General features: G+C 50.0%; 3 protein-coding genes across 3 annotated transcripts; 1 reads left to right on the top strand and 2 right to left on the bottom strand.

Annotated features, from left to right (window-relative positions):
- Window positions 1–33: 33 nt before the first annotated feature.
- Window positions 34–2809, bottom strand: LACBIDRAFT_294483 (uncharacterized protein; the record flags this gene model as incomplete). The annotated part of the gene is made up of 12 exons (XM_001881465.1): window positions 34–238; window positions 295–308; window positions 380–748; window positions 808–1012; window positions 1083–1189; window positions 1246–1336; window positions 1388–1562; window positions 1611–1664; window positions 1721–1835; window positions 1896–2430; window positions 2616–2660; window positions 2718–2809. 12 exons carry the CDS (start codon window positions 2807–2809, stop codon window positions 190–192), a joined length of 1851 nt encoding a protein of 616 aa, XP_001881500.1. The 3' UTR covers window positions 34–189.
- Window positions 2810–3565: 756 nt separating this feature from the next.
- LACBIDRAFT_294482 (uncharacterized protein) lies at window positions 3566–6328 on the top strand (the record flags this gene model as incomplete). Its single annotated transcript, XM_001881634.1, has 10 exons — window positions 3566–3628; window positions 3689–3854; window positions 3936–4489; window positions 4550–4772; window positions 4827–4970; window positions 5027–5218; window positions 5288–5404; window positions 5467–6015; window positions 6070–6108; window positions 6169–6328. 10 exons carry the CDS (start codon window positions 3566–3568, stop codon window positions 6204–6206), a joined length of 2085 nt encoding a protein of 694 aa, XP_001881669.1. The 3' UTR covers window positions 6207–6328.
- On the bottom strand, window positions 6219–12789 carry LACBIDRAFT_294481 (uncharacterized protein; the record flags this gene model as incomplete). The annotated part of the gene is made up of 11 exons (XM_001881464.1): window positions 6219–6538; window positions 6610–7200; window positions 7264–9145; window positions 9291–9335; window positions 9426–9504; window positions 9752–10923; window positions 10987–11444; window positions 11491–11802; window positions 11832–12009; window positions 12031–12217; window positions 12278–12789. 11 exons carry the CDS (start codon window positions 12787–12789, stop codon window positions 6525–6527), a joined length of 5430 nt encoding a protein of 1809 aa, XP_001881499.1. The 3' UTR covers window positions 6219–6524.
- Window positions 12790–13165: the final 376 nt, after the last annotated feature.

Raw genomic sequence — 13165 nt, 5'->3', positions numbered from 1 at the left:
AAAAGTTGGATCGGACTTTGCCGACCATGTGCTCGGGTGCAAAGCGAAACACGTATGTTGAAACCATACAACGAGCAAGATGAATATAATACAAGGGAAAAACAGTGCCGTTCCAACTACATGAATTTACAGAAGCGATTCTCTCTCAAGTTCACAGACTCGTCGGGGATCCAAGAAAAGCATAACACTCTAATCATCACGCGTGATATCTGGGTCATAAACGATCTTCGTGGCGCTCCTATTCCACCAAATCAGCAAGCAAATTCTCTTGTCGAGAGCGAACACGAGGCTTACCGTTTCTCAACGCTCTACCACACAAAAAAACAAAACCAAAAGTCAACATCAAGCAAGGAGAGTAGAGAAAGCAAGGCACACGTACCCCCTCCCTCCAAGCCACCTGGGCCTTCAACTCCGTCAATCCAAACAACAAAACAAGGTCATAATCCAAACGGAAATATTGCCCCCTTTCTCCCTTTCCTTTGTATCGTGGCGTAAGTGTGATGTGAGAGAGGTCAACTTCGATGGTGCAGATCTTGGTGTAATTATCTGTGTCCATCACCACGTTAGCGGGGAAGAAAGAGAGGAGGGGTGATGAGAACGAACCAGTATCAACGTCCTTCCACCTAGGCTCCGCCACAGCCCCACGATAACACCAAATCGAAAACGATGCATCCTTAAACTCGTTCCTATTCTCCGATTCACGGAAATAAGGTTTCCTGAACTCTTTCGCTTCTGACACTTGGGTATTCTAAAATACAATCAGCATCCTTTCCCCCAGCTCACATAACAAAACACGAAACCACGAACCTTAGGCAGGATAATATCAAACGTATCGCTAATCCTCTTAGACCCCGACACACTCACGAACGTGTTACCCTGGCGCCTCACATGTTCGGAATCGGAAGAGTCATATGGGATGTGGCAAAAGTTCCCGTATGTCACTTTCGATACGCGGGTACGTACAAAGTGGTCTAGATAGAAGGAGATGGCTCCGTCTGAAACTGCTTTGTTCCTAAGGAGAGAGAGAGAGAAAGCAGGGGTGAGCCTGTGTGGAAAAGGGGAAGGGGAGGAGGAAGACGTACACGTGGTTTTCGGGCCGCAGGACGTTGAGTCCGAGGGGTCTGAGTGATTCGAGGACTTTGTTGTATAGCCAGTCGCTGGCCGCGAAACCACCGACGAGGACGACGTGCTAACACATATCCCTGGGTGAGCGATAGAACTAAGGAGTAGCTGAGGAAAGCTCACAGAGATACTCTTATGTGCCGACTTGCGCTGCTCGACGACGGCGTTGACGATACACTTAACCGAAGGCTCGAAGAACTTCGCAACATCGGTTCTACGGAAGCGTCAACAGGGAAAGCAGAGAGAAGGAATGACAAGGACACACCCTTGCAATTTCAGCTGGCCAAAGCGAATCCCGTAAGTCTCGTCGTTGTCCCTGGTAGATCCAAACTTGATGTATTGTGGTTCATCGATGTTCCTGAAGCGGAGCTTGGTGGTTTTGTCGAAGCATCGAATGATATGGTCCAAATCCTCGATGAACGGTGAGTCCGCGAGGAGTTCTGAAGGATGTCAGTTTGAGGATGGCAAAGTCAGAGGGGGGAACATACGGTCGAGGAAGAGGCGGGCGTGGATGCTGACAAAGACCGACCCATGGAAATGACCTGGAGGATGAAGGATAAGTGAATGTATCGGAAGAGATGTATGGTGGTAGACTTACATTGAGGAGCAGCGATTTCCTCGAAAGAGTCCTTGACTTCCTTTGTATTCCGACTATAGGCGCTCACATCGATTGTACCTCCACCAGCGTCGACGATGACCACACCATCTCCTTCCTGGCGAGCAAAACATCAGCATCGTACTCAATCCAGTAGACATCCACCACAACCACCTACCTTCATAGCCCCAGAAGGCAACCCATTCTGAATCGAAAAGTGCAAACTCGCCTCTCCCTCCGTCACAAACGAGATCCGCGCATGGCCCTTAGTCGTATCGGGTATAAGGTTGGCCTGCACCGCAGCCTGCCTCATCTGCGTCTGCTGGATCCCTTCCCAGCCATTCGGATGGGACAACACATAATCAATATCCTTCTCCACAGAAGCCCACAAATCCGGTCCATTCGCATGGGTATCTTGGATATAACTCGACGCACACTCGAAGAGGTATTTGAGGAAATCACCCAACACCTCCGTGACGGTTTTGTTCAGCGGCAGAGGGGGGATTTCGTTGGCGATGTGTCGGGAAGCTTCGGTTTTCGGGCGGAGGTGGAGTTTGAACCATTCGGTTTTTATCCAATTTTCGTCTTCGGCTGTTTCGTAAATCCCCTCGCGCATGGCTTCTGCACCCACTGCGCGGACTTTGCCATTTCGATCGTAGTAGATTATGGTGGGGATTTTGGAGGCTCCGCTGATTTGTTCGTGGGCGGGGAACCTTTGGGTTGCGTTAGTAGCTTATCGGAGTAGAATAGGTAGGTCAGAAAGGAAGAGGGTGGGTTGAATGTCCGAATGAGGGACCACAATGAGCGTGCGATAAGAGGTCAAGCACTCGCTGCAGAGGACTTTCCAAATGACCACCGTCCCCACACTCGCCACCCAAAGCCACTCGACATTTCTCACCTTGTTACTCCTTTGATTTCTGGAATTTGTCCAGGATCAAGAACACTAATCAAGAGGTGATTAGTTTTTCTGAAGGCTTCCTATCAATTATTGAAACCCCACCTATAAGAGATTCCACTGTAGGTCGTGCCAACATCAAAGGCCAACACAAGCTTTCGACGGGGTCCACGGTATACAGAGCGAGAGGAGGACATGGTAACAGCAAGCTGATGGGTTTCACAGCGTGTCTGAGCTGTGCATCTCTTTTCAGAGGGTCTTATATCCCAGCGTCAAATTACAGGAACGACCACGACCCCTGCACGTTGAGTGACTTAATCACGCAAGCTGATGGGCGCCTGTCTACACTGCCGCTCGTTGGTTGTGCGGATTTGCGGTGCAAAATCATATTGTCGGGGCGGTGTTACGAGTAAAGGTCAGCAATAATTGTTACCCCTGTCGGGGACTACCTTTATTGAATTGACGATTTTTGGAGGTTTTTTTGGACATAGGCCAGTTGACCTTTGCCATCGTGTTGAATGATGGTGAACGTGGGAACCTACTCGTTTCCTTCCACCTAATACCCGTTCGATACCCTTGTATTTCGATCTATTGCAACAATATCAAGCATAACCTTACTCTCGAGCGACGAATTTTGTTAAGTTGATCGTGTCGTGAGTTCAGCTTATCATGATGTATAGTAAAAGGACCCCCAGAAAGAACTTGTCCTGGGATAGCGCATCTCTCTCCAAACATCCTTTCAATGGGAAAGAACAAGGCCAGGGTAGCTTTCCATTTCTCCAGCTATCGTTCACGATTTGACAAAGTTATCTAAACAGTACCAAGGCACTGATTTAAAGCCAAAAGATACAGCGCCAAAGAAGTATGTCTTCGTGGTCAATCCCTGGTGCTCGTTAGGAGGCGTCGGCGACCAAGCATTTATCGACCGAGTTGCTACCTGGTTTTACCTCATGATGAAAGATCGTCAAGAAACGAGTAACCTGGCGCAGGTCAAGCAAGTGTTTTGGCAAGGAACTGTAAGTATCACATTCTACCAACTCATATCAATGGGAATTTACGAACTTGTTGCGGTACAGCACAAAAATATCATCGTAAGGTTCCATGCAGATACAGACATTGAGCCATGCCTAGGTACACACATGTGGAACCGTTTTTTGAAACCCGTTCTATACACCAACAATGAACAACGCTCTATTCTCTACGAATACAACTACGCAAGGTTCGAAAATCCCATCAAGCATCGTGCGTCTTTTCTCTCTCTCTCTCTTTCTCCAAGTCAAGTCAAGTAAAGAGTAAAGACTTACGCTTACATGGTCATTACAGAATGGAACGAAGGCAAACCAAGCGACAAAATCAAAAACCTCCAAATCTCAGAGGACTTTGAAGTGGTAACGCCATACCCACGTCCAGGACCCGCGCCTCTCCCAACTATGGACTTGAAGTGGGCTATAGCGGTCAAAAAGCAGCCTCCCCCTCTTGAACCTCTCGTGCGACCTCCAACACCCATTGTCAATCCGCCCATACCACCATACCCAGCTCGTCCCCCAACTGAAGATATACTTCCAACAAGGATGTCAAAACCACCCCCGACTCAGCTCGCACCAGCACCGATACCTTCTTCAACCAGCGCGTCAACCTCTGCGCCCCCAGCCTCAGCTACAGCACCAGAACACCCTCCTTCAGGTCTCTTTGAGCCCTACGTACCCCCAGCTGCACATCCCGCTCATGCGTTGTACACGGAACACAAAGCTTCTGCGCCTGTCCGACCGCCGATTTCAGATCCTATTATCGTTAAGAAGATGGATCCGTATGAAGAAGGTCTGGATTTCGTGTTTTCGTTTGGCTTCCAAGCAGACGCTTATCTTTGGTCTTGTTGTGTATGTTAGCGGAAGTGGCAGCTGCCCTGTTGCGTTCTGAGACGCCTATGGAACGGAGAGATGTCGGTGGATATGGTGGGTTACGCCAAAACCCCAGTATGTTTCACAGCGCTGCGGCTACGAGGTTTTTCTGATCCCATTCCAACAGTGGACGAAACTGAAGATTTCCTTTCTTCATTCATACCTCCTGCTTCTGTTCCATTACAATCGCACATCCTCGAGGCATCTCCACCTCCAGCTACAGTACGCGTGAAACCTGAACCGCGGGACCTTTCCTTCGACTGTGAGCCCCTTCCCATCCTTGGCTGTGTCAACGAATGACTGAAGAAAGGTTTAGCAGCAGAGACTCTACCAGGTTCCGATCCCACCCTCGAACTCCAGCAAGAGCTAGCTAGATACTTCCAAGTCCATCCATCCGAGGAAAGCGAATTGTCCATGCAACCTGATGTAACAGTCAAGGCGGAACCTCAAGACGGAAATGGTGAGTTGATCATTATCCCTTTGATTTCTGCGTTCAATTGCTTAATCAATCCCTAGAAGAGACCACCCAGCTGCCAGGACCTGATCCCAGCGATGAACTCCATGCCCTCCTAGCTGAACATCTAAAGCAAACTTCAGCAGTGGACTCCCTTGAAGCTGAAGATTTCCTCTCTTCAGTCATACCTCCCTCTGCTCCGTCCCAACCACATACCCTCACGGCAGTTCCAGAACGTGTCGTTTCCCTTGACGGTGACTGTGAGCTTTTTACCTCTACCACATCACGCGTAAGATAATACTGATTAAACATATTACCAGTAGAAACTCTAGCAGGCTCTGATCCTGCCCTCGAACTTCTAGCTAGATCGCTCCAGGCCCATCCATCCGAGACGCACAATTCGTCCGGGCAACCTGATGTAGTAATGGTAAAGGCGGAACGTGAGTTGATCATCACACCTTTAATGTCTGCGTTCAATCGGTTGATCAATCTGGTCCTTCAGCTTCAGAAGCGAACGAAGGACTACCAGGATCTGATCCCAGCAATGAATTCCATGCAGCCCGAGTTGGCTACCTACAGTCGCAACTCAATCAAGAACTCCGTGACGTCTCGGTGAAATCTGAACCTCAAGAATATCAAATCATGCCAACCACGATCCACAGCTCATCAAAACAGGATCGTCGCTCAGTCTCTCGTCCATCGCCCCCTTCTTCTCCAGCATCGTATCTGTTCCAAGATAACATCCCTCGCGATCGCTCACGATCCACAACACTAGCAACAGATTTTGGCCGCTCGTCGCTGAAACGTGACACAGAACCAAGCAAATTTAACGCCACTCCAAGTCGCGATCGCTCACGATCTGCAACGCTCGCAACGGATTTTGGTGCCCCAGAAACTCAACTTCGCGGGCCTGGTCAAAGGTTGAAACGGGAACTTTCGCCTGAGCCAGATCACAAGTCAGAGCCTCGCCGGCTAAGCCAGCCTACACCGTCAAGACCTAGGCCTCCACCTGTGCAGCCTTATTTCTCTAGGGTGAGGACAACACAGATGGGTTTGTTGTGGTTTCTGTTCGCACAGGTGGAATGTTCTTGACGCCTGCTTATAGGGAATGCGATGCGGAGTGGGGAGGCTGGGCCGAGCACTGGTATGTATCTTTTGGTCGATCCCCCAATGTTACAAGTGCTTACATCGGAGAAACGTACAGGGACACAAACGAAGAGAATCAGGACGGAAGAAAGTTGATGTTTTGTTCAAGGATTTCCGAAAGATTTCTTCACTTCGATCCTAATTTTGCGAAGGACAGACATGTATAGAACCCTTCTGTACTAGTGACCAGAATTTTTGACAGTGGCGATGCGAAGCAAGTCTTTGTATTCTGCCCCTCAAGACTCGGGAGTGGTTACGAATCGTCCAGCCAAAATGTCCAATGAATACAATTCTCAATCGGAAGAACAAGTAGTTCCATCCACAACAAGCAGCAAGAGGGAGAGGGAGAGAGACTAATGTACAACTGACGATGACACTCCGGCATTTCCTTGTGTCTCTTTTTCAATATAATCATCATTTGCGGGTATCTGGGGTATACACAGTCAGTAGAGTTAAAAGATGAAGCTGGATACAAAGCTGCTTGCAGATTGCAACATACCACCAGCGCCAGTACCACCCGTAGCAGGAGCCCCTCCTCCACCACCTCCGCCTCCATTACCAGGCCTATCTGTCTTTGGCTTTTTCCTCAACTTCGACGCAGGCGGAGGCGCAGGATCCATTGCCTCTTTCACCGTACCCTCCAAAACCACCTTGGGGAACAACACCATCTCCGAATGCGCGACCGGGCCCTTCGACGTTTGCCTCATCGAAATCTTGTGTAACCCCAACCCCGTCGTCCCACTAACCTTCTCCGGTGCCTTCTTCCCGCTCCCAGACGAAGCTCTGGCGTCCCCGTACCCATCTTCCATGTAGGTAGGGTTGAAAGGATCGCCAGCATCGATGACGGCAACTTCCATGTCCATGGAGGTGACGTCTTCACCGAGAGCTTTGCGTAGGTCTTGTACGGCTTTGAAGATGGGTGGAAGGCGCCTTTCGAATTGGTGTTGTTGGTCTAGTTCACGAGTTGACCAGCCGGCGATGACGAGGACGCTCAATAGCCCGCCCATGAGGTTTCCTGTCCAGTCATCGGATGAAGAGCGGAGTTGGGCTCGCGTGATTGAGCGCCAACGACCAGAGACGGCTTGATCCTCTGCAGCAGCGAGAAAGCGTATCAGATCATTGGGATACTACAAGATATTTGAAGACTACTCACCAACTTGGCGAATCTCGGAGTAGATAGCTGCCAAAAAGTCTGCCACGCTGCTATCACTGGGCCTCCACGAAGAGACCACAAACTTGCACCAAGTAGTGATGGCGATCTGCAACACGACTTGGACGAGGAGCGGGTTGAGGTCTGTGCGGAGATTCACTGACTCTGCACCGAGGATGTTGGCCATGTGCTCGCCCACCATCCACCCAGCCTTCTCAAACGCCACCGTGACCTCTTCCTGTGTCCTATCCGGTCGTTCCGTATTCCGGAGCATCTCTCCAAGAAGAGCAGCAGCTTGGAATATCTCCTCGTTCAGTGCATTAACCTTCTGCACAACATCCGTGGTGGACAGTGTGTCGGCTTTAGTCAGGAACACCTGAGCGCCCTTCAGCTCCTTGCCTCGAACCTCCGAAAGCGTCTTCGCATCCGCAAGCTGCGATTTGACAGCCTCAAGTTCATGCGTCAAGCTCCGGACATCGTCCAGTAGGCGATGGACCTGATGCTGAGATCTCTGCAGCTCCTCCGACAGTGCGTTCCCGCGATTCCATAATTTCCTGTAATGATGATCCAGGTTTACGTGAGAGGTCTTCTCCTGTTGCCATGCGTACTCCAGTTCTAGGATTTTTCTGCGCAGTTGCTTCTCTTTCGATGACTGGGGTTTGTCGCTGCTCCCGCCAATTCCCAACATGTTAGTTGTAGAGCGGCTGCCAGGCTTTGGCGCTATTGCCTCAGCCACCTCGAGTAGCTGCTGTTGTTGCATGTACATTTGACGATTAGCCTCCTGCTGTTGTTGCTGGAACTGATGATGACGAAGAGCGTCATATTCCTCCTGAGTTAGCGACTCCTTGAAGCCTGGAGTAGCCAGCTTTTCGCTGATCGCCCTAGCGTCTGCGTATATGTCCTCGTCCTCGCCGTAGTCGTCATTGGAATCACCGTCTGAATAGTCTACGTTCTCTGCATCACCTAAATCTTGTTCCTGAGATTCAACGCCTTCTGATGGTGGTACTGAGTTTAGGGTACTCGACCGAGAGTTAGGGAGACCAGGAAGACGCCTTGGGAGTGCAAGTGGGTCTTGATCCTCCGATCTGACTATACCTGGAGGCGCAGTACTATCTGGCCCTCCCTCCCCGGTATTTGCTGCTTCAGCGATCGCTCGATCCCGAGCTTCCGCTGCAGCTGCAGCCTGGGCCTTCTGGCGCTCGGCCTGAGCACTGGCAGACGAAGACTTAACGAGGCGAACACTGGGATCGGAGGAAGATAATACGGGGGTGCTGGATTTACACCCCGGAGGGTAAGTGTTCAGAGGCTTGGTCGGCTTTCCCAGATCGACCATCTCCCTGTTAGTCGCGTCAGCGTCACCCGTTTCCCCACTTGCTTTCCCAGTCGCAGCTGGGGCACCCGATGATCGGGCCGTCGGATTAGCCCCGATGGCCTGCGCACCTGATGGGGCAGCAATGGGGGTTCCCACAGGCGCTTGACCAGCAATGTCCAAAGACGAAGAAGAATCAGCGGTCCTCGATCGTGACTTCGTGCTCGGCTTCTTCGGTGAGCCTGCTCTATCTCCACCAGTAGTCTGCTCGTCTTTGGCTGGGTTCACGAGCTCACCTGCCTGGGCATTGGCATGGTCGGGCTGGTTTGATCGCGAGCGATTAGTTGTTGATCCTCGATTCCCATTCGAGCTCTTAACTTGTTGTTGAGCAGCGGCCTGTGCGCTCGCTAATGATGTTCCGCGAATCGATTTTCCTCTGTTCAAGTTTGCTTCAGGATCGGGCGGCATCTGAGAAGTAGTAGAGGGTGCGACTCGAGGTAGGAAGAGGTCGTCGTTAAGGAGGAAATTATCGTCGTCGTTGTGGGAAAGACAGCAACGAAAGCGCTCGTTATCAGCCTTTCAGATGGCTGTTGTGATATTTATTGAGCGCTGGTGTGCGTGCTGTGCAGAGACAGGCACACACATGTCTAGGGCGTCTAAGTAAAGTCTGAAGTCGGCTGTGCACATCTCACACTGATAAAAGGAGTATGTGGACACTCACTTCAGCGATGCTCCCCCAATTTGAAAGCAGCCCCAAATCGTGGCCCTTCTAGCATTCTCAATTTCTCAACATCGATTTTCGAAAGCCTGCACTCGGGCTGCGCAGGATTCAGCCGTCATTTGAGTTCGAAAGTACCTGGCCCTGCCCCTGACGAACGGGCCGAGCTGGTTGATATGGTTGAACGTTGATGGCTGCATTGGCATGAGCAAACGAGCTAGGAGCATGGTTTCCGAGTCAAGGATGTTTTTGGATGGTAACTTGTTGACAAGACAAAAAGTGGAATTGCGCTGTCAGTGAAATAAAATATAATACACGAATTGCTTTTTATAACTCTTCAGACATCCCCCTTGAACAACTTTCTATGCTTGGCTAGCGTTTCTTCGTCGGACAAGGTCAATGCATGTTTAGTGGCATTCCTCGTGAATTCAAACTCTTCATTAAAGCTCGAGAAATCGGCCAACCCCCTGTTCGATCCAAGCTGCAGCACCTGAGGCGCCCATTCGTGCAGAGAAAGGTAGGGTCGTAATCCGCGCATGTTGATGCGAACGGCCGGATACTCTTCAATTTCATTAAATGCAGACCAGGCCTGCCAGCCCTTTACGGCTTTGCACTTGGTAACTTGAACGGCGTCCCCGTAGTCGGCAGGCGTGGTGCCTAGGTCCATCAGGATTACCATGTACTCTGGTTTCCAGCGCTCCGACCCGGACGTGAGGAATGGGCAGGTAATAGTGTTGATCAAGTCCGACCGTGCAACCGAAACCCGGTTCTTAGTGTGCACCACGATGAAGACGAACATCTTGGGATCGAAAGGCTTTGAAAGGTCGCCACGGTAACCGACAAGGAGCTTGTCAATGACAGGTTGGCTACCGACACATTGCAAAGCCAGACCTCGCCGCCAGCACAGAAGGGCAAACTCGTACGAAAGTTCGGATTCGATGAAGTCCTCGAGCTGGACAAAATGCGTAAAGTTCATGTAGACCTTCGACGCCCATTTCAAGCCGGAGTCATAGGCGCCATCGACCTGGGAAAGCTCCTTCTGATCCACCAGCTGGCGGAGATATGAGTGCAACAGGAAAGGTCGTACAGCATGTCGCAGATGGCCCTCTTGACGCAGATAGCCCCCTTGATTGTGGTGTCCCTGAACGATCTTGTGCTTCACAGTGTCAACAACACAAATTTGACCCCCTGCTGCATGGACAGTGGCATCACGATTGACGATGAGGATCATTCTACCACAAAGGTCCCCATTTTCGCCTAGAGAAATGACTTTCATGTCCAGGAGGAGTCGCTCGATGAGAATCCCCATAGTTTTTTTGTATGTTTCTTTGCTTTTGAGGAGTTTGTCGCCAGCAGCTATAGCCAAGATAGGCTCAGACAAAACTTCAGATTTTAACCTTCGTGTTGATGCGTTGTAGTCAGTTAGAACACGTAGATGGCTATTCGCGGAGTCGATGGCCATTCGGCTCGCAGCACCCTCGGCAGTGAGATTGAGGATGAATCGAGTCGAATGCACGGCCAGGACCTGCAAATCGCTCTTATCGGAGTTGTAGCTGGGGAAATGCTGAGGTTCTTCACAGAGTAGTCTCCTACTAGCTTCATACACAATCTCATTATCATCAAATGTCGACCACAGCTAAAATTTGGGGTCAAAGATCAGCGCAAATGCCCTCTCATCAAATGATTCAGGATTACACACCGGTCGACCATACACCCGAAGGTGATCCAGTAGGAGAGCTTCTAGAGGCGTCTTGGGTAAATTCTCTGGCGAAGGTACCATGACGTCGAGAGGCATATGTATCCAGGGTGGAAGGGGCTTCAAAGGACCTGACTGTAGGCGAAACGATGATGTTACCTTCTTAGCCGGCGTGTCAGGGTACACGTCAGAAAGTCCATTGATCGTGTCCAGCATGAAAAACCAGAAATTGAATTGTTCACTAGCCTTGATTACCCTTTGCATCGCAGGAAGCGTGATACGGTTATCAGGATCCTTCTTGTTTGGATGTGGCTTGTGATCAAAGTTCATTTGATTACATTCATCAAGCGTGAACGTGAAGCATGACAATTCTAGTTCGCGCCGGTCGTTGTCTAGAGTTTCTGCAGATTTGGTGACGAGGATATGAAACAGTTTTGTTACCCATGTGGCAGTCCCTAAACCTTTCATTAAACACAACAATGCGTGAATACATCAATTCCAACTCACCCCCTGGCTCCTGCAAATCAGGCGTGATAAAAACCATTGGTGCAGCAAAGCGGCGTGCATCCAATATCTCCTCTGTATGTTCTTTAAGTAAGGCAATGGCGTTGGTACGAACTTTCTCAAAATTCTTAACGCGTGGCGCGTTGGCCTGGTGGGCGACTTCAGAAATACCCCAAGATTTATCGAAAGCTTCCTTGTGTTTATCAGAGGAACGTTTCGCATCCATGATTGTGTCATGCACGACGCCGAAAAGAGCCCCCATGAAAGCAGCCGCAATCTCTTCGCTCTGTTGAGCATCAGCACCCTGACAACCAACTGACGATTGAACGTAAATACCTTCACACATTTGAGCTTCATCATCACGTCTTTTGGCAGCCTATCGAGGCAGCCGAAAGCAGACCTATCGCCGAGTGGGTACCCATCCAATGCAACTGGTGTTCCCTTCGACCCAAGTCCACGAAAACAAATGCTGATACCCCAATTCTCTTGAGGATTCTGATATGGATGAGCCACCACGAAACTCTGAAATAAATCAATGCGCACCGAGCTCGCCATTTCAGCCAATGTCCTAGACTTTCCCGTTCCGCTACTTTGAAGGACAACGATCGTTTTCCCATAATGGATATCGCGATTGTACATTTCCATATACCGGGGAAGTGCCATTTTCAGCCACTGGACGCCTGGTCCAGTGTACATTTTTTTGAAATAACGATCCAGGCGTACAGCCTTGCTGAGAATGAGCAGATGTTAAGTTAACTGATGGGCAGATGAAACACTGTCTAATTCTCACCTGTTGAGGGGTTGCGATGGAGATATCGAATCGTAGCTGTCAATCTTTACTGCGGTAGTGATGTCAGAGCTTTTTAAAGAGTCGACATGAGTTGAATGCATACTTAGATGGCACATCCCAATTAATAAATCAATATCCTTTAAGCTGAGAAGATAAACCAGCGAATCATCCGAACACGGCTGCACATGATATTCTTTTGGATCGCCGCAGAGTGTTTTCAACAATTCGGCCTCGATCCCTTTGCTGGACAAGTTTTTTCTGATATCACCATGGGTGCCTAACAAAACTCTGACCTCGTCCATATCGTAAGTCGTCGGCGGACCATCTTGAATGAGATTTTTCGACACATTGACCCTGCCCACCCATCGCTGCCCTGTCGAACCGCTCAACCAGTCCTCTAGCGATTTGCGTGCAGCTCCGCCCTTCGGGAATTGCGCAAGCCTTGCGATCATGAGGGGATCTGCTGGATGCTGGGCCGAATCGTCCATGACTGCATTTTCGAGATAGGACATCGTTTATGCAGACACAAGGGTCGGAAGTCCGCTCGTTAACCCGTCTGTGTTGAACAGTCGCCGCACGGAGATGAAACTAGAGGATGATCAATGTGGTCTAGGAATTGACTTGACTCATCCTCGTGGCTGTGCACCGTGCTCAACCCACGGGCCGCGCCGGCTCATCCTACCCAGCAGAGGGAAATGCACGCTCACTTGATACGGACGACGACCACTGTCGCTCACGCGTTTTACGGTCCAGAGTGAGACAAATCCGCTCTGGACCGCTTCGCTCATCTAGACAGATTTTGGGCAATTTTGACTGTTGAAACACGTGTCCGTTGTAGCGACCACAAAAAAATAGTAAGTTATGCAAAGGCAACATGGGATTAATTAT

The sequence above is a fragment of the Laccaria bicolor genome, genomic scaffold (assembly GCF_000143565.1).
Source record: "Laccaria bicolor S238N-H82 LACBIscaffold_13 genomic scaffold, whole genome shotgun sequence".
Taxonomy (NCBI): Eukaryota; Fungi; Basidiomycota; class Agaricomycetes; order Agaricales; family Hydnangiaceae; genus Laccaria; species Laccaria bicolor.
Note: the sequence above shows the minus strand (reverse complement) of the source record. Positions and strands in the feature narration are given on the sequence as shown.